The sequence below is a fragment of the Paroedura picta genome, chromosome 2, assembly GCF_049243985.1.
Source record: "Paroedura picta isolate Pp20150507F chromosome 2, Ppicta_v3.0, whole genome shotgun sequence".
NCBI lineage: Eukaryota > Metazoa > Chordata > Lepidosauria > Squamata > Gekkonidae > Paroedura > Paroedura picta.
In genome coordinates, this window is record NC_135370.1 from 165,747,859 (window position 1) to 165,773,506 (window position 25,648).

General features: G+C 46.6%; 1 protein-coding gene and 1 long non-coding RNA gene across 9 annotated transcripts in view; one reads left to right on the forward strand and one right to left on the reverse strand.

Annotated features, from left to right (window-relative positions):
- Positions 1-25,648, forward strand: part of EVL (Enah/Vasp-like) — a 188,655-nt gene that overhangs the window by 17,370 nt on the left and 145,637 nt on the right. Inside the window, exon 1 of one of the 8 annotated variants that reach the window (XM_077323669.1) lies at positions 13,583-13,604. The exons of 6 other annotated variants lie outside the window; for them this stretch is intronic. Coding sequence is in view for 1 of the 2 variants with exons in the window: in XM_077323664.1 (XP_077179779.1) it covers positions 18,274-18,296 (23 nt within the window). In the remaining variant the exon portion in view is untranslated. Of the gene's footprint in view, positions 1-13,582; positions 13,605-18,140; positions 18,297-25,648 lie in introns of those variants that run through there. One more of the 8 variants, XM_077323664.1, reaches the window with a different exon arrangement.
- LOC143830745 (uncharacterized) lies at positions 1,792-17,377 on the reverse strand. Its single transcript, XR_013228589.1, has 3 exons — positions 17,055-17,377; positions 2,095-2,272; positions 1,792-1,975 (listed from the first exon to the last, which is right to left on the reverse strand). It is a non-coding gene; the product is annotated as an uncharacterized LOC143830745 (long non-coding RNA).

The following is a 25,648-nucleotide window of genomic DNA, read 5'->3' on the forward strand; positions in this document are numbered from 1 at the left end:
GCAACAAAAACAAGCTCTCCTCCTCTCCTTCCTCCTTTCCTTTCCTCTTCCCAGAATAAAAGGGGGTCAAAAATGGTTGCTGGAGAGATTGGTAACTAGCACTTTCCAGTGAGGGATCACAGATTTCATAGTCTTTAGAAGTTTGGTATTAACATTGCTTTCTCTTCCCGCCCCCACAGTTTTCCCTCAAAACTTGAAAACGCTTCTCTCTCATTTTAAAGAGCACGGTTGAAATATCTGTTAGTAATCTGAATTTCAGGTACTGATTACATCCCTTTCCCCCTCCTTCATGGGCGTTGGTTCTTAGTAGGGCATACTTGAACTGGAAATAATTAGAAATGGTTATATAATTCAAAGCAGAATTACTCTAGCGGTGGAGAATCTCTGGTCCAAACATGTAACCTTTCCCTCTCCCCCCCCCCTCGATACTTGCTGTGAAAATTTCCAATTTGTTTTTTAAAATTCCACATTTTAAAATGTTATTGATAGATCTTTCAGCAGAGGAGTGATGCAATCCCTGTAACCAGCCTCTGGTAGTAGCCTGCTGCTTTATTAAGGGCTAACTGAAGTTTCTGAACCATTTTTAAGGGTAATCCAATGATGAGCCCATTCTAACAATCTAACTTGCATGTGATCCAAGTGCAAATCACTATGACCAGATCAAGCTTTTTGAGGAACAGCTGTAGCTGGTGAACCAGCTGGATCTGATAAAACGCACTTTATGCCATGGAGGAGACCTGAGCTTCCAACCAAAGGCCAAGATCTGGTAGCACCTCTAAGCTATGAACTAGCTTCTTCAGGGGAACAACAGTCCTCCCAAGACAGATTGACTCCTTAGTCCTCAAGTAGCTTCTCCATTGACAACAGGACTGTCTTATCTGGATTCAGCTCCAATTTATTGGCCCTCATCCATCGTATTGCCTTCTCCAGGCAGGTATTCAGGACCTACAGACCCAACTGGTTTAGCTGTTAATAACAAAATAGACATATAATCTGCATATTGATGGTATCTCACTGTAAATTCCTGGGTGACCTGTCCCATCAGTCTTTTGTACATGTTAAATTTCATTGGGGCTTCAGATTGAATCCGGTGGGGCCCCGTAGCATAAATGCTAGGGGGATGCGTGGCTGTCCCTTAGCTACCAAAAGGTTCAGGAGAATCAGTAGAATTGTAGCTCCTTCTCAGTAAATGTTTTCAGTCATGGCACCCAAGGCTGTTTCTGTCCCAAGGCCAGGTCTAATCCAGACTGAAATAAGCCTAAATCCTTCCCTTCTAAGACCTCCTTTCCGTTTCATGTGAATAAGGGTAGGTTTTTATAACCCACTTTTCACTACCGTAAGGGGTCTAAAAGTGGCTAACAATCACTTTTCCCTTCCTCTCCCCTCAACAGGCACCTTGTGAGGTATGTGGGGCTGAGAGAGTTTTGGGGGTACTGTGGCTGGGCGAAGATTCCCCAGCAGGCTTCATAAGGAGTAGAAGTAGGTGTGGGGAGTTAGGAGTCCACCGCTCTTAACCACTACACCATGCTGGCTGTGGAAGTGTTAAGTAGTGAGTAAATGAGTGGAACTTATTGATGGAATATATTGGAGACCTTTTTAAAGATTGGAGCCCAACGGATGGAAAAGTGATCTGACTGGGGGATTTCTGAGCAGAGAAGAGTTATCCTGTTTTAGAACCTTGTTTTGTGGTCAAGACACAAACTCCAATTTGTTGAAGTGGCTGAATTTGGATGTCACAATTAGGCTGAAGATTTCTTAAGATTAGGCTGAAGACTTCTTAAACGAGCACTTTCTTTAATTCTCACTGCTGTGCACAAAGAAGAAAAGGGGCAAAGTATGTGAATAAACCACTCTCCACAAAACTCTGGTTCGTTTTTGAAGTTTGAATAGCAATCTAGTGGTTTACCTTGCAGGGTTCTCTCCTCTTTGGGGACAAGCTTGAACTAAGCTTCTTGACTTTTCTCCTCTCGTGCTCCTAAATTAAAAAAAAAAAAATCAGAAGATCAGATATTTCTAAACAGTGAGATTTTTCCATGAGGTGATGACAATTTGTAGTGCTTTCGAGATGAGTTGTTTAAAAAAATACTTCCTTACATGGAAAGTTGTTCCAGACTTGGCTGTCGTCACCGGGGAATATTTTGGCTTCCAGAGCAGAGAGGGAAAAACTTCTTCTAAAGTTGTCTAAAGTTCTGGCTAGTGGATAATATAGTTTCCTAAGACTCTTTTCTGCTTATGCCCTGGAGTGACGAATCCAAGTAGGAACAGGATTAATCTGGAAAAAGAAATGAGACCCTACCTAGTTTCTTGTCACGAGAAGCATGAAAGTTAGAAGGAATCACTGATTTATTTCCTTTAGTCACACAGAAAAGGTGAGTTTAGGATTAGCACTAGGCCTTCCTACCCCACTGTTAGGCCCCACTCTCATGCAATGCGTTGCTTGGTTTGTTTTTAATCAGGCTTGGATGTCTTGGGGCCTTCAAGTTGAAGGCTGCCAACTGTGGGCCGTGTAACTCTGTTTTGGCTGCCTTCTTGGAAATGCCCAAAATGGGAAGGTTTGTTGAGCATCAGACAGGCTGCCGGGCATGTCTGTATTTGTCTTATTAAGTTATTACGTGTGCGTAATTACGTGTGCCTGTCTGGAAATTAGTCCTGAAACCACCCATTGCAGGTACTTACAGTAACCACAATACCAGTCTGCAATGCTTCCTTTACTTTTTTGATGTAAAACTCTACTTAGGGTAGAGGTGGCAGGGTGGGGGGAATTCAGAAAGTGCTAGTTTTGGTATATAAGAACCCATGAGTTTCCACCAATTCCCTTCTCAGAACTTGGGAGACCCTCCTAAAACATGAAGGTATTAAGCCCCAGCAAATTCTACTCCAGAAAAGGCACGGATAGAACTAGAATGTGGAATAGAGTGGATTGCCAAGGTCAATTTGGTTGGGGTTCATGCATACAATGTACCATGGATTTATGTATCTTTATGCCACATGAGAAACTCAAATACTTAGGCCACCTCATGAGAAGGAAGGACTCCCTGGAGAAGAACCTAATGCTGGGAGCGATCGAGGGCAAAAGAAGAAGGGGACAACAGAGAATGAGGCGGCTGGATGGAGTCACTGAAGCAGTCGGTGCAAACTTAAATGGACTCCGGGGAATGGTAGAAGACAGGAAGGCCTGGAGGATCATTGTCCATGGGGTCGCGATGGGTCGGACACGACTTCGCAAATAACAACAACAATGCCATACAAGGCTTTTGTGGACAGTGCTTGATAGGTACGGATTGTAAGTAAATAAGTCAATAGATATTAACATACTGACTCCCTGTTTTCATAATTTTCAATGTTTTGTCAAATACCATGGTGATGATAGGAGGGAAGCTTGCAGAACCGGGGGAATACTCTTTAAGTATTTGAAAGGTTGTCACTTGGAGGAGGGCAGGATGCTGTTCCCATTGGCTGCAGAGGAAAGGACACGCAGTAATGGGTTTAAACTACAACGATATGGGCTAGATATCAGGAACAAAATTTTCACAGTCAGAGTAGTTCAGCAGTGGAATAGGCTGCCTAAGGAGGTGGTGAGCTCCCCCTCACTGGCAGTCTTCAAGCAAATGTTGGATACACACTTTTCTTGGGTGCTTTAGGATGCTTTGGGCTGATCCTGCGTTGAGCAGGGGGTTGGACTAGATGGCCTGTATGGCCCCTTCCAACTTTATGATTCTATGATTCTAAGAAAAGCTATAGATCTGGTATGGTTTGAACGAGAACTGAGGAGTCAAGTTCAAATCCTCCCTCAGCCTTGAAACTAATTTATCTCACAGGCTTGTTCTGAAGATTCTATGGTGGGGAGAACTACATGTGCTGCTCTGAGTTCCCTGAGGAAGAGCAAGCTAAATGGAGCCGTAAGAGAAGATAGGGAAGATGGCATGAGATAGCCTCATCTTGGAAGCTAAGCAAAACTGGTACTTGGACAGGAGAACACCAAGGAAGATGCTGCAGAGGAAGGCACACCACCTCTGTTTCTCACATGCCTTGAAATCCCGGGGGTCACTGTTGTGAAATGATGAAACCTTATTTGTACTACTTAATATTTCTGGTAAGGCCTTGGAGGAGGGGCATGTCTCATGGCTTAAGTGCCGCTCAGCGCTTAACACCCACTCAGGGCGGCTGTCTCACCCCTGAGTACCTCCTCCTCCAACCGGCTTGCCTGTCTGTCCAGCAGCCAGCCAATCGCCTTCCATCCCCCTCTCCTGACCATCCCCTCCTCCTTCCACTTCCCTCTAAGGACTGGAGGCTGCAGATTCTTGCCACGAGAGAGCTGCCCCCTGCTGGTGTGTTCCATAACAGCTGCCTGCAGCATTTCGAGGTCCTTTGGGGAGGGAGAGGCCGTCCTCAGAATCATAGAATCATAGAGTTGGAAGGGGCCAGACAGGCCATCTAATCCAACCCCCTGCTCAAAGCAGGATCAGCCCAAAGCATCCTAAAGCATCCAAGAAAAGTGTGTATCCAACCTTTGCTTGAAGACTGCCAATCCTTCCACTCTACCCTCCACCCCAATCTAGCCCGTTGTATTCCTGAATGCAACAGGCTTGGCCCTTAGTATATGTCCATAAGTCTGTGTATCAGAAAACAATTGGTGTGTGAAGGAGGGACAATGAAGTATGAGGGACCCTCAAAACCTGGCTTTCACGAAACCCTGGAAGGGATTCCTGAATGGGTGGGAGTTAATTAATTTATATATATATATATATATATTTTAAAAGTGTTAAACATTTATTGGGTGATAGGACCATATGTAGCCAATTATGGGCCTGGGGGGGGTGGGGAGGGGACCCAGGTGGCACGTACACAGATGTTTCCCAGCCATGTTCTGCACATTTGTGCCACATCTGGGGTTTCTCGAAGTCTGAAGAATGTTTCAGGGGTCTCTGAATGGTAAAAATGTTGAGAAAGACTGTCAAAACTAATCTCTTAATGACTGGAAATTTGAACACAGTCCATCCATAGGTCCATGGATTTCACCAGACCATCACCCAAGTAGTGTTTGGAGATTTAAGTAACAAATGCAAGACCTAGGAATTTGCAAAATGAAAATGGGAATACCCCAGACTTCCCCTTGTGTGCTTGGCAGATCCATGTAAATGAGAGAGGGACAGGACTATGGAACAGTATTTCAGCTTTATTTTTTTCCCTGGAATTGTTTGGAAGAACTCATAAAGGAAAGCTTTTCCAATTTCCCTCTAGTCTTACTGCAGTAAGTTTGGATAATCAAGATTGAGCAATGAATGATTCCATTGTATTTCTTTCACCTGTAATTTATTTTTAATGTGGGGTATATATTGTTAGATGGTGTTCTGGTTTCAGGAGAGCGAATGGAAAGCAATATATATTTCAAAAGACCTCATACACACAGCCTATTTAAAGCTAGAGAGTTCAAAATGGCAGATCACCAGGGTATGTTTAAATTTCGTGCATTAGTCATTATATTTCAATATTAGTGTATTCCTAAATCAGCTGAACAAATTACAGATACTTGACTAAAGTTTAAGGTGACCAGATTTTAACATTGGTAAAGCGGGACACCATTGACCGGGGGGGTTCTATAGACCAGTGATCCCCAACCTGCGGTCCGCGGCCCAGTGCCGGGCCGTGAAGGCCAGGGCGCCGGGCCGCAGTTCTCTCTCCTCACCCCCCCCACAGTAAATAACTTCCCCGGGCCGCAAGCTTGTGGCCCGGGAAGCTTCTTACTGCGGGAGGGGGGGAGAGGGAATCAGGGCCGTGTCACGCATGCGCGATGCACAGCCGAAATCACGCATGCGCGGCACTTTCGCGCATGCACACATGCACGAAAGTGCCGCACATGCGCGATTTCGGCCACGCATAGCGCATGTGCGCAATGCGTGTCCTGGCCGCGCATGCGCGCTGCGCGGGCGGGGCAGTTGCCCCGCCGGTCCCAGCCGGAAAAAGGTTGGGGACCACTGCTATAGACCAACAAAAAGTTTCATAGAACATAGTATAATTTGCCAGGTACCCCCAGATGTCCCTCCAAAAGTGGGACAATCTGGTCACCTTATACTAGCTATATTACTGACATTACTGTTCTGTGAGAACAGCATTATCAGGATTGTGATGTGATGAGCTCAAGGTCACGCTGGGTGCATATGGAGGAGAGGGGAATCAAATCCGGCTCCCCAGATTAGGAGATGCCAATCTTAACCACTATGCCAAGCTGGTTCAAGGAAGGAGACAAGAGGCTGTTACCATAATCATGAAGCTCTTTTTATGAACTGGGCCTATGGTCCTTTCAGAGTCCAAAACTCCAGGAGTTCATTGATTGTCATTTTCTTGAATTTGATTAAGCAAGTTGACTGCTACTCTACTCTACTCTAAAACAAAGATGGTAACTTCTGAGTATTTAGGATGCTTTGGGCTGATCCTGCGTTGAGCAGGGGGTTGTACTAGATGGCTTGTATGGCCCCTTCCAACTCTATGATTCTATGAGTATGTTTTGGAATGCCCCTAAGTTCTTAATGGTTAATATTACACTTAATTGCCACATTAATTTAACCCACTAGCGAGGCATTAAGGAACAAAGAAAACCACACCTTTATATTTCTACTCCTGGTTTAGTGATGAATAATACATTATTGCCTGTGATTTTTGTAAGTCACATTTGTACCTTTTCCCTAGTAAAATCTTAAATAATGTATTGCATTAAAAATACAGGCAGGTAGGCATCCAAACCTGGGCTTGTTTTATGTATTCAGATTATTTCTTCCATGCCTTTGCAATTAGCTCAAGGTGGCTTACAGAGCATATCAATATTTTAACGGAGAACAATGCAGAAATAAAACCAGTGTGTACTAGGAAACAGCAGACAGGCACAACGCAAATCATTGCTTAGCCCAGTAGTTCTCAACCTTCCTAATGCCGCGACCCTTTAATACAGTTCCTCATGTCGTGGTGACCCCCAACCGTAAAATTATGCAAGGGTTCTTTCGCAGAAATTAAACCGAAACTGACCAATGGCGTGAAGATCCATGGTTCATGATTGGATATAAATTGGGATTTTTTTGCTGGGTTTCTCAGTTCAGTTCTGCCTCTTGTCCCGCCACGCTGATCTTGCTCTTTTCCACTGCTCCAGACAGACGAACGCTCTATCTCGATCTACCCTGCAAGGCTGTTGTGTGGATGGCGCCTCCCCAGCCAAGCTGCTTGCCCTGCCGCAACCCCTGTGAAAGGGTCATTCGACCCCCAAAGGGATCCCGACCCCCAGGTTGAGAACCACTGGCTTAGCAGTAGAGCCTCTGCTTGGCATGCAAAAGGTCTCCAGTTAAAAGGGACAGGTAGGAAGGCATACAGAAGACCTCATCCTGAGACCCTGGAGAGCCAACTGCCAGTCTGAGTAGACAGGACAGACTTTGATGGATTGATGGTCTGGTTCAGGATAAGGCAGCTTCGTGTGTTCCAGTGTACTTGGAAATTAGTTAATGCAAAACATGCCCCATCCCAGATACCCTATTGAAATAAGGTGCATATATTTCCTTTATTGTTTCCCCTCCCCCCCCCCCACTCACACTGCCTCTTTCGTTGCTCAAGGTTAGCGTGTTCTCTAGATAGAAGCAAAAGCCAAGGGAGGGGGAAAAATCTCCCTGGAACAGTCCTGCTCCAGGGAGAAAATGTCTAAGCTTTCCAGACTTCCAGGGTTTTTTTTTTAAAGGATCGTGACATATTACTGCAGATGTTCTCAGGTTTGTGGAGCAAAAGGTATATTTCTGACTTTGGTCCAGTTTCCAGTGGCCAGAGGGAGAGCAAGAAGCAGCTGGGCTCTTTATTGCGATTATCTTCGATCAGTTCTGAAATTCCTGGAGGCTTGGTGCATTACCAGGGGTAGAGAGGGGGTGGTAGGAGGATGTAGCTCTGCAGAGGTACAATTCCATGGAATCTGAACTCTGAAACTAACATTTCCTACAGCAGGCTTTCTCAGCCTGGGTTTTGTGATGGCCCTGGAAGGGTTTCCTGAATGGGTGGGAGTGAATTAATTGATGTGGGACACATCTTCTGGCGCGCCTCGTAAAACGGATATGTAGACGGATGCGACGTCCATTGTCCCGCCCACAAAGTGCGGCAGAAGATGGAGGGTCCAGCTAGCAGTCGCGCAGGCCCCTGGGGCCTGGGCAGCCACTATGCGACCCGCAGGGACCGAGGCAGTCACTGTCCCGAGGCCGAAGCAGCAGCTGCACTGCTCATGAGGCCGAAGCAGCGGCTGCCCAACCCCTGAGGCTGAGGCAGCAAATGCACCAGCCTTGGGGGCTGAGGCAGCCTTTCCGTGACCCACGGGGGCCAAGGCAGCAGCTGCCCCACCCCCCAAGACGTTCACAGCAGCTGCTCTGTCCCCTTGGGCCTAGCCAACTGCTGCGCGACCTGCGGGTGCCAAGGCAGTGGTGGAGGAGCAGGTAAGAAGGAGGGGGAAGGGAGTGAGTGCACATTTCTACTTGTGTACACATGCGCATATACCCGCGCGCATGCAACCCGTGGTGATTGAGGCAGCAGGTAAGCAGGACGGGGGAAGGGTGTGAGTGTGTGTATGCTTGTTTGCTTGGAGGGAGGTTGGGAAGCCATTAGGTAAATGGGGAAATGGGAGGGAGGAGGGCAGTGAGTCTCTGTGTGTGTGTGTGTGTGTTTGTGTGTATGCTTGCTTGCTTGCTTGGAGGTAGGGAGGGGGGAATGAGGGAGGTTGGGAAGCCATTAGGTAAGGAGCAAAATGGAAAACGAGATGGGTTGCCATCTCTGGATTGGGAAATTCCTGGAGATTTGGGGGTGTGGCTGGGGAAGCGAAGGGACCTCAGCAGGAAATAATGCCGTAGTCTACATTGCAAAGCCGCTGGGAGAACTGATCTCTGGGAGATCCTCACAGCCCACTGGGAGGTTGGTGCCCCCATTTATCCCGCACTGTTCTTTCAGCCTTAGGGTGGTGGGCTCTTTCAGGCCCTTTTAAGCACCGGAGGGGAAGTTTGCACTCTGAGTCCCCATCCATGGACAGCTCATTTTCCAACACTCAATAATGTCTTTCCCAAAGTAAAGAATGTCCTGCAACCAAAGCTTTAAGCACAGCCTATAAATGAAGCTGTGGGGGCCCAAAGAAATCATGGGGGTTCTTGGTGGCTTTTCACCAGTTTTATCTAAGAAAGAACTGGACATTTGGGGCCACTGGAAAATGAAATAATTTGCAATGAGATAATTTTATAAGACCAGGTTTTGTTCACTTAAGATGCTTTTAAAGAACTGTGTGGTGTTTCCTCCCTTAAAAACCTCCATTTATAGGTTTTGATAATGATAAGGAAGGCACCAGTGAAACCCCATGGAGGGAGGGGAATCCCCTTTCCCCTCTCCTTGTCTCCTGCAGCTTCATAGCCTCATATCACAAGTGATAAGCAGAAATTATCTACTGTAGTAAAACAAACACACAAGCCGTTTGCTAACTTGCCAAAATAGTAAAACGATGCAAATGTTAAAAATTCAAGCTGCCGTTGCGCAGGGGAAAAAAAATAATATATTTATGGCATTCCTGAGTTTCACAGTCTGTTTAATTGTAAATCCCCACGGCTATTTCATCAAATGCTTTTGATACTAGCTGGTGCGTAAACAAAAAGTCCTGGGATAAAATCAAGGCTACTGATCGATACTTGGCTATTGAATTATTTAAATCATATTTAAATAATCTTGAGCTTTTTAAGTCTGATTCATTTGATTAAGTCCTCCTTAATAAACAGAGGCGAACTTTATTGAATGAGGGAGGTGTATGTGTCCCTTTTGAGGCACAGACGTAGATATTAACTTTGAGCTGTAAAACCATGGCCACATTGAATAGAGTTTCTCAAAGCTGCCTAGGGTTGTGTGATTCGGCCGCCAAAGCAGCCTTTTGCTTCTCACGCAGCCAGCACCGGGGGGGGGTGGGGTGGGGAGGCGTGGCCATCGGCATGCTGACAGGCGCACATGCGCTGGCGTGGAGCTTCGTGCCGGCGCATGTGCGCCTGTCAATGCGGCGGTGCCCACGCCTCCCCCCCCCGCAGCGCTGGCTGTGCAGGACGAACTCCAGCTTTGGTGGCAGAATCGCACAACCCTACTTATTAGTTCTCTGCTCTGCTCCCAAGAATAGCCAGAGACTGCTCCTGCCCTTTATTCGGTTGTCATTGCTGATGTTTCCAAGTGCTCAGGGTGGATAACATCAGTAAAATCAGCATATGCTTTAAAACCTTAAAACAATCAACATGCACAGTCAACCCCTCTAAAATACTCACACAGGGGAGTCCTCTAGAACAGTGGTCCCCAATCTGCGGGCTGTGAAGGCCATGGCGCCGGGCTGCGGCTCCCTCTCTCCGCCCCCCCCGCAGTAAAAAACTTCCCAGCCGCAAGCTTGCAGCCCGGGAAACTTCTTACTGCGGGAGGGCGGGGAGAGGGAATCAGGGCCGGGCCGCACCCGTGTGGGCCGCGCCTGCGCTTTGCGCAGGCGCATGGCGCATTCACACAAGCACAATGTGCTGGCGCGGCCCGACGCCCTGCCGGTCCCCAGCCTCAGAAAGGTTGGGGACCACTGCTCTAGAACAGGGGTAGTCCACCTGTGGTCCTCCAGATGTTCATGGACTACAATTCCCATGAGCCCCCCTGTCAGCAAACGCTGGCAGGGGCTCATGGGAATTGTAGTCCATGGACATCTGGAGGACCACAGGTTGACTACCCCTGCTCTAGAAGGGAACTGATCTTCTGATTTCTCCTCCTTCTCCTAGCGGTGAGGCCAGCTGTTCGGTGGGTGTTATTATAGGCCTTGAACATAAGCCTGGTGGAGCAGTTCTGTCTTACAGGCCCTGCAGGACTGATTGAGGTCCCTTAAGGCCCCAATCTCTCTCGGGAGCTCATTCCTCCAGGCTGGGACCAGGGCCAACAAGGTCCTGGTCCTGGCTGAGGCCAGTTTCACCTCATTTGGGCTGGGAACCCTGAGCAAATTGTGATCTGAGGATCGTAACGCTCATGGGGGATTGTAAGGGAAAAGGCAGTCCTGCAACTACGCTGGCTCCAGACCATTTAGGGCTTTGCAGCTGAGCAAGCACTGGTGTTATATGTGCTTTCCACTGAGTCCATGTTAGAACTCATGCAGATGCATTTTGACCCAATTGGAGTTTCCGGAGCAGTCGCAGGGGCAGCCCTGTGCAGAGCGAGTTGCAGAAGTCTAGTCTAGAGGCAACCATCTCATGGATCACTCTGGCTAGGTCATGCTCTGAGAGATAGTGTGCAAGCTACCTCACCTGGCATAGATGGAAAAATGCCAGGTGCGTTGTCTTTGTGATTTGGGCCTCCATCCACAAGGAGGGGTCCAAAATCACACCCAATACGAACACACACGTCTTTCCTGGTGCTAGGTCTACTGCAGATTCAAAGCCTACTCTGTTGCCTACACTTTTCCAGCCTCCCGAAGATGGAGATTGTTGGGGAAGGGCTTCTAACCCTGTTAAGAAGATCTGGGGTGGAGCCTGGGAAGGACAGAGCCTGAGGAGGGGAAGGAGCTCACCAGAACCATGATCCTATCCAGTCCACCTTCTGAAGCTGTCGTTTACTTCAGGAAGCTAAGCAGGGTTGGCTTAGAGTTGGATGGGAGACCACCAAGGAAGTCCAGGATCCTACTACCCAGAGGAAGGCCATGGCAAGCCACCTTGGAACATCTCTCACTAGGAAAACACAACTACAACAGGAAGAGTCAGACTGCTGCCCCCTACTGCCCCCAAATCCCTCACTGGCCCCCTGAATACTTACACACACCCCCAGGAGGGCATATCGCCCCTTAATCTATCTAAAGCAGGGGTAGTCAAACTGCGGCCCTCCAGATGTCCATGGACTACAATTCCCAGGAGCCCCCTGCCAGCAAATGCTGGCAGGGGGCTCCTGGGAATTGTAGTCCATGGACATCTGGAGGGCCGCAGTTTGACTACCCCTGATCTAAAGGATTCATAAACTGCTTCTCAGGCATAGGCTCCCTTTTCATAGCTATGAAAATAGGATCCTATGGGCTTGTATTCAGAGAACGGTGAGCAGCATTCCAGCTCCATAAATGACTTTCATCCCTCTTCTTACTACTGTCCCTTCTAGACAGTAAGGGAATGGTTGAAAGTGTTTTTCTCACCTGAAGCAATTGTGCTTCCTTGTGCCTCCCAGGCAACAAGCTAAGCCAGTGTATTGCTAGCCATGCTGCAGAAATGCTCTCCCACCACTGAGTTAAGAGTGAGTTAACAGAACACCATTATTAGGGCCCTCCCCTGCAATTTTCCCACCCTGGACTGAGTAGACAACGGAACTGACTGACCAGCAAAGATTGGCAGCTGCTGTGAGTAGGATTATTTTGAATTGTTTTGAAGGTTATTAAATTGTTTTAATGGCTACAATTGAATTGTTGTAAACTGCCCTGAGAGCCAGTTTGGTGTAGTGGTTAGGAGTGCGGACTTCTAATCTGGCATGCCGGGTTCGATTCTGCACTCCCCCACATGCAACCATCTGGGTGACCTTGGGCTCGCCACGGCACTGATAAAACTGTTCTGACCGAGCAGTGATATCAGGGCTCTCTCAGCCTCACCCACCCCACAGGGTGTCTGTTGTGGGGAGAGGAATGGGAAGGCGACTGTAAGCCGCTTTGAGCCTCCTTCGAGTAGGGAAGCGGCATATAAGTACCAACTCTTCTTCTTCTTCTTCTTCTTCTTCTTCTTCTTCTTCTTCTTCTTCTTCTTCTTCTTCTTCTTCTTCTTCTTCTTCTTCTTCTTCTTCTTCTTCTTCTTCTTCTTCTTCTTCTTCTTCTTCTTCTTCTTCTTCTTCTTCTTCTTCTTCTTCTTCTTCTTCTTCTTCTTCTTCTTCTTCTGAGATGGCTACGCCAAGAGGGGCAGTTATAACAATCAAATAAATAAATGAATAGGAACATAGCTGGGGCCTGGTTTAGCTCAGAATACAGGTGACAAGGGACATGCTTCAACTGCCCCCTCCTCCCACAAGGTTGCCATCTTAGAGCAATCCTCTTCCTTAAGTCAGTTCTGGAAGGGGTCTAGACTAGGGGTGGCCAAACTGTGTTTGTTCAGATGTCCGACTACAATTCCCATGAGTCCCTGTGAATTCTCCTTGAATACTGTTCTGTTTATGAGAAGAGGTTTGTTTCCTCTGGGGTCACGGACAGAGGGTAGCAATAGGAGAGAGAACATCAAACCGCCAACAAGTTACTCGTGGAGTCCCACAGGGACGGAGGTCCTGGGGCTGGGTAGGAAGGGACCATGCGAGCCTGCCCATCCTGGATGGTGTGCAGCTTTCAGTGGCTCACTCTGCCAGGATCCTGGGTGTCATCCTGGATGATTCCCTCACAATGGAAGCCCAGGTCACAAAGGTAGCACGGCTGACATTTTACCACCTTCGCCAAGCCAGACTACTTAGTGCCCTACTTGGCCCCGGAACACCAGGCCACAGTGATCCATGCGACGGTCACCTCTAGACTGGATTTCTGCAACTCGCTCTACAGAGGCCTGCCCTGCAGTTTGGGGAAGGAGTAGTTGTTGAAAATCCCCTTGTAAAAGGGGCAGGTATGTGCTGGGGCTCTATCAGGACCTGTGGTCTGTTTCGTTTCATGAGGCAACCCTGAGGCACAGTGACCAAAACCACCTTATTAACTGAGGAGTCTGCCTGATTTTAGTTTGAAGCTTCCTGGGGGAAAATTACTCGATTATTCCTACATTCATCATTCCCTTCAAAGAACAGTAGCAGCTGGACAATAATATTTTGGGTTTTCATCATATGCATTGATTAAACCCAAAGGTCATATTCTGCTAAGAAATTACATTGCTGATTTCTATTCATGTAGTATTACATTCTCTGTTCATTCTCGTGGGTCTTTTTAATGATAATTAACACCAAGAAAGTGTTAATCTCTGGTAGGTTGGGGACAATGGTTGTAATTTCATGCAGGCTGCTGTTGATCCAGGGTTCAGAATTCAAAATGAAAACTTTAACTGGAGTTTTTCACATCATGGACCTCATTCTGTAAAGAGGGGCCACGCAGCTTGTAATGTTCAAGAGCCTGCAGATGAGTCAATATAAGTATTTGAATGAATAGAAGTATTTGGGTTAAGAATCCATGGCTGTCTCCTCAGACTATGGCTGCAATCTAAATGACGTTTTCTTGGGAGTAATCTCCATTGAATAATGTGGGTCTTACTTCTGAGTAAATGTACTTAGCTTTGCTTCCTATGACTCTAAAAACTCTTTGAAGAACTATTGTCATGCTAATTTTAATCTGTATAGAATCATAGTTGGAAGGGACTTCCAGGTAATCTAGAAGAGTTGGTTCTTATATGCTGCTTTTCTTTACCTAAAAGAGCTTGAAAGCGGCTTACAATCGCCTTCCCTTCCCTCTCCCCTCAACGGACACCCTGTAAGGTAGGTGAGCCCTGATATTCTTGCTCGGTCAGAACTGCTTTTATCAGTACTGTGGCGAGCCAAGGTCACCCAGCTCGCTGCACGTGGAGGAGTGCAGAATCAAACCCAGCTTGCCAGATTAGAAGTCTGCACCAGGATGGTGGCAGTGGCGGTGGTGACAACCTGCAGGGGCTGTCGCTACCGAGACCAGTGAGGAGGAGGTGGCTCCGGTGCCATCGAGGAGGCAGATGCACCACAGGGCCCAGAGAGGACACACCAGCAGCGGCATGGAGGAACCGGTCGTGGCCCATGGCACTGAGAGGTATCTGGGGCGGCGGCAATCCATAGGGGGCAGCGCACGCCCCTGAGAAGAACCAGCTATGGGGGTGGGACGCGGTTGCAGCGGTGGCCACCACGCCTTCAGGGATGAGGCGCCACCAGCAGCAGCCAGCCCTGTCCCACCACCCCCACGGGCGACGCGTGCTCGCCCTGCCGCCATCGAGGGAGAGAAGTCGCGTGGGGGCAGGAGGCCGCTCAGCCCCTCTACAGGATTGCCTCCTCCCCCCAACCTTGCTCCTGCTAGAGCCCGCTGCATTTAGGGCTGCAGAGGGCTATCTCGCTAGTACACAGAATAAAAGTAGAGCTTCAGTTGAATTTCTAGAAACATGCCGGTAGATTTTTCCCTTCCAACATCTTTGTCCATGTATGCATCTTTTGTAATGGTTTAGAATTAGTCATTGCATGTGAGCAGAAGTTGGGAACACCTAATCATTCATCTCTAGCTCTAGGGCATGAAATTCTTGACTTAAATAATGCTGAACTATAAGCATAATGAATGAAAATCTACACGCTCTTGATGCAAACCAGTTGCTTTTCTCTCTGGTTTACAGGCCAGTTCCACACTGCCTACACCAAAGCAACATACTTTCCATAGTTCTTTTTTAGTTCCCCATATGATCTGAAAATTCATTTCTGAACCCGAACAGGAATCATTTCCCCGAAAAACCAAGTATCCTTTGAAATGGGAAAAAAGCCACATATATGCTTTTTAAAAACAATTTTCTTCTTCATAAAACTCCAGTCTTGCTTTGGAACCATAAAGAAATGAACCTGGTTCAAAGGCAGAGTGTGAACATACCTGCAGAACAATTTAAGACAGGGCTCCAGAGCCTTTCTGTGACGGTGGTCACCTTTGGAATTCTGAGGAGGGGTGCTGAGCATCGTCTCAAAATGGCTGCCTCAGGAGAAAGCAAAATCCCCTTGTAATGTCTTCCTTCTCATAGCTCCCGAGAAGAAGGAAATCCTGAAGCAGACTAAGGAAAGCCCAGGTGCTTTACTACTCCTCCAGAAGAAAATAATTTAATTTGAAAGAATAACAAGCCAATAACAAGCCCTGCCTTAAAATTCTCCCACTTTTGCAAAGCTTGGTAGGCGCCCATGAAAGCCCTAATGGGTGCCAAATTGGGGTGGAGGGTTGGATTAAGAGAATATTAGGTGACAGTAACTGGTTGTCGCAGAAAGGCTATCAGTTGCTGCCTTACTAATTCTGTCACTAATTGAAATTCAAGTAAACATCTATTTATTAGAATATTATACTCTTCCTCTTGGCATATCCAATGTTAAAATGAATATAATAAACAGGTACTGCCTGCTGTAAACTGACTGAATGTGTGAAGCTGTTTTATATTGGTCTACCAAGGTCAGTATTGTCTATTCTTATCAGTAGTGGCTGACCAATGTCACAGGCAGAGGTGTTACACATCACCGTTCATCTGGATGTTCTAGGAATTGTACCTGGGACCTTCTGCATATAAAGCAGATGCTCTGCCGATGAGCCACCGGAGTCCCCTTGCAGAGGAAGAATGGGATATAATAGAAGAAGAAGACGACTTGGGTCTTATATGCCACTTTTCTCTACTCAAAGGAGTCTCAAAGGGGCTTACAATCAACTTCCCTTTCCTCTCCCTACCACAGATACCCTGTGAGGGAGGTGAGGCTGAGAGAGCCTTGATATCACTGCTCGGTCAGAACAGTTTTATTAGTGCAGTGGCGAGCCCAAGGTCACCTAGCTGGCTGCATGTGGGGGAGTGCAGAATCGAACCCGGCTTGCCAGATTAGAAGTCCGCACTCCTAACCACTCCACCAGATAGATTTAAACCAGCAAAATTCTCTCCCACTAATGACAATTTTTCCAGCTGTCATAAAACCAGCATCATAACCTAAGGTTGCCAGCTCCAGGTTGGGAAATAAACGGCAGGCATTGTCCTAGTCCTGATACTAGCAAAGAGACATCTCTCTCTCTATGGTTCCCACCATCCATGGTGGAGTGCATGTTAAGCCCCCTGTAGTTAATCTCAATCAACTGCCAGGTTCAACCTGAGGAGCAGGTGGTCTCTGAATATTTTTATGGTTGACTATGAGCCGTTGTTTCTCTAAACGGCCAAGCATCCTTTAAAACCCTCTGGATTTGGGGGGATCAGCTGGTGTAGGAACGTTGCTTGTAGAATGCATCTTGCTCACCATGTTCCTGTACCTAAATTATATAATAAATTGACTATTCTTTAAAAAAAAGAAAAGAAATATTATTAAACGTAGTTTCCTTTTACCAGCCCACTTACCTTTTCTGTTCTATTTGATCTCTTCACGGCTTCAGTAATGATCCTTGCAAAGAAAGATGGCATGTTCAGGTTTTGTGGAGCTTCCCATTTGTTCCCATGACCCCATGGTGTCTTCTGACCTAGAATGTTCCGCAGGGCTCCTTGGGCTGTTGCTAGGCAGCCCAAGCATCTCCAGTCTCATGGTTCAATCCCCGACATCTTCAACTTTCCTCGGCTTGATTTCACTCCCTGCTCCTTTGATATGGAGGATACGTTGTCGGCCTCATTCCTTTCACATGGTCTGATTTACTCCAGTTTGATTCCACCCCACGTTAACCATTAAGTGCCTTGATGCCAATAAAAGGCGATTGACTGACATATACTAGAATTTTCAGTAATAATTGGCCGCTGTGACCAAAAACGGGGATGCAGATTTATGTGATTGGACTTGTTTGTAGTAAGGGCAGTGTTCTGGGACATCAGGTATTCATAGTTTTTTTGGGGAATGTGTGGTTTTTGACCGTCATTCTACACTATATGAATTGGGGGTTTCCAAACAGCAGTAATGAATCAGGGCATGTCAGCCAAATTAGCTTAATTTAAGATAGATTGTGGTTTGGATTTTCAAGACCCTAGTAAATGTATCCAGAGGTTTTGTTTTGTTTTTTAATTGTCAGTATTTATATATAAGGTTGTACCAATTCCACCTCCCACCCTCTGGAATGGAAAGAGCCTCCCCAAAAGCTGCTGTTACTCAGTACCAACAAGTACAACCACAAAGAAGTCCTGAATTTATTCTGTTGAAACACCAGCATCATCCTGTTTTGTGAGCAAATTTCGTGTTCACTTTTTAAAGTCACCCCCACCCCTCTGAATCACGAATCAGTGATGTTACCTGCTCTGTGTGTGTGTGTGTGTGAGATTCTTGTACGTATGGCCCTGATTTGGCTGGCAGGATGAAGATATCAGTCTGTATTTTCGGAGTCTGCTGCATTAATCAGACTTGCTGGAGTGATCACATGGTATTCTATCGCCTTTCCCTGTGAGGCTGCTACTTGTCAGCAGCTGGCTGAGAGCTGCAGGGCTGCTGGCCAGTAATCTGCAGACCCTTTCCTCCCCCCTCCCAGAATCTACTGGTGCCCGTTGATGCCTGTGGTTTCGACCAACTAAATGTTTCTCCTGCGCCTTAGGAAGCGTATTTTTGCAGACTTGAAGGTCTCTCTGTCTTATCTCCTAGGCCATGTATGCCTTTGAAGAATTCAGGTAGGCTCCATGCTTCAGATACCGGCATGCTTCTCTCTCTTGCTCTTTTTGCACGGATTTTGCTGTGTAATGTCAGGCGGTTGCAAGAAGGTTTTTCACGATTCAAGGGGGGCTGCTGTTCCTTGTCGTTTAAAAACCTTAGCCCTTCTGTGGTATTTGGAAAGTGGGTGTGTCAGGGATGAGCTGCAGGTAAACAATAGCTACAGATGTTTAAGAGCTGCTTATGCCTTTCTGGGATTTTGTTTTTTTTTTCCTGATCACTGTTTGGAGCTTGAAGCTGCAAGTAACTGTGTAGAGTTCTAAATATAAAAACCTGCTGTACTGTCAGGAAAATGGGGAAAAAGTATAATTTTGCTATTTTTGGGTGCATGGCAGATGCTTCTCCTCTGGAAGGAATGCAGATTGCGATAGCTAAGGGGCAAAATATTGATGTTTAGGTCATACATGAGATTAGACTTGGGGGGTGGGTTGCTGCACATGCTTGGGGTGGCAAGCTGCAGGATTTTGTCAAAACAACCCGGTAAAAATAGAATGCTCTCAATTAGACTGCAGGTATTTTATTTTGGGCATTTAAAAAAGTGCCATGGAGGCTGCTGTGCAGGAGGGCTGTCATTTTGACTAAATATTCCACTCCAAATGCTGACTTTGGAGGGAGTGTTGTGTCTAGCAAACGTTTTCTAACTCTTCCCCTCCACGTAGCCTTGGAGATCTGCTAAATAAAATCACAATAAAGGCAATTTGGAGCAGACACAAAACAGTATACAGGTTTGTCAAACTGGCTGACCTTCAGTGGTCTTTCACCTTAAAAAAAAAAGCCTCATTTAACATTAAAATCATGAAAATATCATAACCATCTCTTGTGGCTTGATGCCTACGTTTTACATTGTTTCAATAATGATAATTTGTAAAATATAATACCCTGACATCCATGAGAGAAGGTAACCTGGCTGCCGGGAAGTACTCGATTTGCTCACAGGCACTGAGTTAATAACATCCTCCCCTCCCTCTCCCTGTTTCCCCAAGCATCTTTAAAATTATTGAAGGTTAGAGGATTGGAAGCATCTTTGTTGGCTGGTGCTGATCCTGTAGGGGAGGCTCTTAACAGTAATTCCATCTTCTTGGGAAACAAATGATTGGGTTTTTTTTTTTTTTGAAAATGCAGGGTGAGAAATAGGAGCTTATGGTTGCTCATGAATTGCAGGCTATCCCTGCAAGCAGAGGAGGATTTTTAAAATCAGAAGCCATTGCCCAGTTGCAACGGCAGTTGTAGTATTGTCAAGAAGAGAATGCTCGCAAGCCACGAAGTGTCCAATTATTGTGCCACCAAGTTCAGCTGCAAGTGTGGACAACGAAGCCTCTCTATCTCGCTGTCATCGCCCCGCCCGGACACAGACTGAGTGATGCCAAAGTGATCTTTTAAAAAAATTCCAACAATCTTCTAAAAATAACATTTGTTTGACAGCTTATAGAAAAGGCAAGTCTGGATAGTTTCCCATTAAAAACAAAATCCAGGCAACGCAATACTTTACAACAGTTCAGACCAGCCAAAATGACACAACCAGTTGCGCAAGCTTTCGAGTACTCCTGAATTCTTCAACAGGCCAAACACACACACACAAAAGTGGAGGGGAAGCAAATTACAGCTTTCAGGCCATGGTGTTGGTTGACCTGAGCAAGATATATTTTGGGGCTGAAGCGTCTAGATTCCTTATGTATTTGCTATCCTCATGTTGGGGAGGTTTATTTTGGAAACAGTCGCCTACTTCCCAGGCTTTGGTATATACACCTGTGCTACATTGATGCTCTCAGAAAAGAGGCAAAACTAAACAAAGTAAGGCTTGATATGAAAGTTACTTAGAATTCTTCATCAATCATTAAGGAAGGGAATTAAATACTTGAACAGATGGAAACACAAGCATAATTTTAAAATACATTTCAGATAAATTGCAGCCTTAAACATACAAACCCATAAGGAACAACTGCAGCCACAGATATTTTAGCAGCCTATTGAAGGAAGGCAGAACTTCTAATGCATTAACCTGTTATAGCTGATCCTAAACTCTGCAGCTGGGTTGGTAATCGACTAAATTTACGTTTCTGAAGATTCCCAAACCGGCCAAGCCTCATGAAGCTTCCGACTGGCTTATGCTCGCAAGCTAAACTAGCTTGGTTGTGCTATAAATCGTTCTGAATACCATTTGGGGGTGTGTCACAGCTGACTTATAGCAACCTCTAGCCTAGTGGTTCTCAACCTTCCTTATGCCACGACCCTTTAATACAGTTCCTCATGTTGTGGTGATCCCCAACCATAAAGGTAAAGGTAAAGGTATCCCCTGTGCAAGCACCGGGTCATGTCTGACCCTTGGGGTGATGCCCTCTAGCGTTTTCATGGCAGACTCAATACGGGGTGGTTTGTCAGTGCTTTCCCCAGTCATTACCGTTTACCCCCCAGCAAGATGGGTACTCATTTTACCGACTTCGGAAGGATGGAAGGCTGAGTCAACCTTGAGCCGGCTGCTGGGATTGAACTCCCAGCCTCATGGTCAGAGCTTTCAGGCTGCAGGTCTGCTGCCTTACCACTCTGCGCCACAAGAGGCTCTTCCCCCAACCATAACATGATGCAAGTGTTCATTCACAGAAATTAAACCAAAACTGATCAATGGCATGAAGATGTTCATGATGATATGTTCATGATGATGTATAAATTGGTTTTTCCCTGTGGTTTCTAAGTTCAGTTCTGCCTCTTGTCCCGCCATGCCGATCTCGCTCTTTTCCGCTGCTCCCGACAGACGAAAGCTCTATATCTACCCCGCAAGGTTGTTGTGTGGGTGGCGCCCCCCGGCCAAGCTGTTTGCCCTGTTGTTTGACCCTCAAAGGGGTCCCAACCCCCAGGTTGAGAACCACTGCTGTAGAGTTTTCAAGGCACGAGAAGTTCAGAGGTTGGTTTACCATTGTGTCCCTTTGCAGAGAAACTGAAGACTTGCTTGGTCGTCTCCCATCCAGGGCTAACTCTGCCTAGGTTCCAAGATCTGAAGATCGGGCTAACCTGGGCTATCGAGGTCAGGGCCCCAATGCAGTTAGTTAAAAAATGTGGTTCAAAATATGAGTCCAAAAGCACCTTTAAGACCAACATTCAGACAATGGAACATAAGCGTAAAGCCATATGGAGAGAGTAAATTAATAGCAAATTAGTAAATAGCCTCATGACAATGTCCGACAAATATGTAGCATGATAATGAATATTAGATAATTCCTTGTTAGAATGACAAAGAGGGGATATAAAAGTTAATTTTTATGTTTTTGTGAACAACAATTGAACCCAAAGAGCTGATTTGGTATTCTAGCAAGGAATAAGCCGATCCTCATTACCATGCTCCTTATAGCTGTACTCTTACGATCCCTGTTCCATTGTCTGAGAAAGTGTGCATGCACACGAAATCTCACATCTCACACCTTGAATAAAACCTTGTTGTCTTAAAGGTGCTCCTGGACTCAGAGGTTGTTCTGCTGCTTCAGACCAGCATGGCCACCCACCGGAATTTAATGTGGTTCAATTGAAGATAGCACAATCACTTTTTTTCTTTAACTGCTTTGAAGATTCTTTTTAAAGAAAAATGGTGAAGTTTTTGAAGTCAGTAAATTATCCGAGTAGCTTCAGGGACGTTGATTCAGATATTTGATTGTATCATTTCCATGCATTACTATAATCCTACACAAGGGGAGGCAGAGAATTTAGATAAATGGCAATTGCAACTAATAAGGCTATTACTAATGGAAGTTCCCTTGTGGGCAGAACCACCTGTTATAGAGCAAAGACAGGAATCGCCACAACCAAAGCAGGAGGGACCATCTGCAGGGGAATACAGGCAGGTGAAGGATGAATGGGTGGGTGGGCAGGGAGGGATGTGCCTGTGTTTGTGGCCCTTCCTTGCATAACCAGGGAATTGCTGATCACCACTGTAGGATGGTAGGTGAATTCCCTCCAGGGCAGGCTGGATTCTGGAGATTTTTTTTTGGGGGGGGGAGGATCATTTGGGTATTAAATTGGGGACACTGTGGGTGGGCAGGTAATTGTGAGTTTCTGTATTGTGCAAGGGGTTGGACTAGATGACCCTGGAGATGCCTTCCAACTCTATGATTCTATGAATGCTGATTTTCCCTGCAATTGTTTTACCGGCCTGTTTGGTCCCATTGTACTGCCTCTGAATCCCAGTTGGGGAGGAAAATGCCATGAGGTAGGATTGCAGGGGATGCATAGCTGGCAGGGCCAAGAACCCTTCCTTCCTCCTTCTTACTGTAACTTTCCTGTGCCTCCCCCTCCCCATCGTTTATAAGCAAAAGAAAAAAATATTCTCGTTCCACTCATAGGAACTAGGTATGTATGTTTGTAGTTGCACAAAACCCAAATGTATAAATCCTAGGCTTGTGAGACCCGAGGATTTGGTGTTTTTCAGAGTTCTTAGTACAATCCCAAATCTCCTCATTTTAAATAACGATGTACTTCGTTATTGTAAGCCACAGGGTTGTCTAAAGCGGCCATTCTCAATACATTCAAAGAAAAAAAGGTACTTGCATGCTTCTCTTGGTGAAATATTGTAGAAATATGTCTCATGTATAGCTAAGACAAGGTACATTGAGTGCAGTTATTTCACTCTTAGCTTAGGCCTTTTTTAGCCTCAATCATTGTGCAAGCAGCCAGCCTACTGCAGGGGGTCTCGGAAACTGAGAAAAGTTCCTAAAAGGGCTGTGGCCAAAAAAAGAAAAAAGGCAGGAGTAGTCAACCTGTGGCCCTCCAGATGTCCATGGATTACAATCCCCATGAGCCCCTGCCAGTGTTTGCATTTGCCGGCAGGGGCTCATGGGAATTGTAGTCCATGGACATCTGGAGGACCACAGGTTGACTACCCCTGGTCTAAGGGAATAGGACAGGTATGGAAACCTGCAAGAACTAGCTTCAAGTTCTGCCCTTGTTTGCGTTCTTGCTGCCTCTGTAAATTGGGAGCCGCTTTACAGGACTGTCGCGACGATCGGTGCCTGTAAAGAGAGTAAGACATTGCAGAGCTGTTGAAATGATTAGATAATAAAAACTCAGGCCAGCTGCTGCAGCAGCGTGACTTCAAAGCCGTTTGGACTGATGAGAAGGTTCCTTGGATTCCCTGAATGTAAGGATGCTTAACTACCACCGTGTCTTGGCAACCTGCCAAATGAGGTCATCACGGTCTGTCTACCCTGCAGCTTCATTCGATGGAGCACTCTTCTTTTTCTGGATTATATTGCTGTGCTGTCTAGCTGCGAGTTCTCATACAGCTAATGGATTTCTTCCCAAAGATGGCTCATTTCGTTGCCGGATGTAGCACCTCCGAGCGTGCTGTTTAGGAAGCTCCTGTGTATGAAATACTTAAACAAAGAGGAGGGTTTTTCCCTTAGTGAGCTCTTTAATACAGGTAACCTTTATGACTTGTTTAAAGTGAAGGAGGGACCTTTAATAATACCTGTAAGAGCTGCATAATTTAACACATGCAGTCATCCCAAAAAGATTTCTCTGTTTCCATGCCGTGTCATATGCATCTTTGTGAAGTCAAGAACGGATTATCATAAATAATGACATCATCTCTAAGCTTACAGTAGTAGAAGAAGAAGAGTTGGTTCTTAAATGCCGCTTTTCTCTACCCAAAGGAGTCTCAAAGCTGCTTACAGTCGCCTTCCTTTTCCTCTCCCCACAACAGACACCCTGTGAGGTGGGTGAGACTGAGAGAAGAGCCCTGATATCACTGCTCGGTCAGAACAGCTTTATCAATGCCCTGGAAAGCCCAAGGTCACCCAGCTGGTTGCATGTGGGGGAGTGCAGAATCAAACCTGGCATGCCAGATTAGAAGTCCGCACTCCCAACCACTACACCAAAATGGCTCTCTCTACACCAAAATGGCTCTCTAGTAGGCCTGCGGGCAGGCTCTGCAGCTGGTGGAGTGCACGTTCGGCCACCTTGGCACAAATATTTTGTTGTCTCTGCTTCAGCTGAGGGGCTGGGTGGAGGCTTTGGCGATGCCCCTTTGGACTGCCGCCGCACCTGGCCTGACCTCATCCTGAACTGAAGCCGACTCCCACAGACAGCACTCACCATCCCTTGCCTCTGTCCACCACCCACTGCTCATTTGGGAAACAGGAGCCATGCTCACCCCACTCCAAACCAGACCCACAGCAGCTTAAGGCAGGAGCGAATACCACAGCCACTGCTATCACCATGTCAAGATTAAAGCCCATCCTCACCACCTCTGGGTTACACTTTGCTGTAACCTCCCAGTGGCCTGTTGGGGACCGGCCTCTGGTGGGAGAGAGGGAGGGAGTCAGAGGGGCACCAGCAAGCACCATCCCCAATTTGCCCAGTCACTGCACATCTCGTCCACTGGCTGGCCCTCCTTCCATGTCTCCTCCATCGCACCATGCGTTTCCTCTGCCGACCGGCCTGCCTGTCCTGTGCATCTTCCTGCCAGCCTGTCTGCCTGCCACCAAGGGCCCTGACAGAGGGCCACCAGCCTGCCAGTCTCCTCTTGCCCCCCCCTCTCCCCGCAAGTAGTGATCAGGGCATGTGCCCTCATCGCTATACCCTGAGTATGTTACTGTACATGGAGCTCATATTTTTTAATTATATTGGGGTGTTTTCCCTTCTCAGTGTAAAATCCAACTGGGAGTGTATTTCCTCTCTCTCTGCAGATCCCCTGCAAAGCCAGGCCTTAATGTCAGGGGACCATTGGGATTAATGTGGAATCAGGCCTGTGGACTCTGCAGTGGAAAGGGAGAGTCCAGAAACTAGTGCTAGCTGTTGCAGAATCATAGAGTTGGAGGATACCTCCAGAGTCATCTAGTCCAGCCCCCTGCAAAATGCAGGGAACTGGACTAAATGACCCTGGAGGTCCCTTTATGATTCTGTGCCATGCAGTGGTGAGAGAAGGGGAGAGGGGCTTTGTCACATCATTCATGCAGTAATGAACAATTAACAGGATGGGAGTAACCTGGGGATAGACAAGATTTGACTTCCCGCTCTTATTCCTTATGAACATTCATAAATTTGTCTCAGCCACTGTTAAAACACAGACTACCAAAAGCTTCCATGTCCTTTTGCCGGATATGCAAACTCTGCTTCTCGTGTGGGTTTTTGAGGAATGCATGGACCTGAGTGGCCTGTATTTTTTCCCGATGAGATGACCCTCCCTTGCTTGCTTCTTCTTCATACCAGAATGCATGTGCTGTCATCTAACACCTATGGTAGGGGTCCCTCATGGTCCCACCAAGAACTTTTGGACAGTGATGGAGATTCAATTGGGACTTCTGCCCAGCAGGGCTTCTGACTGGGT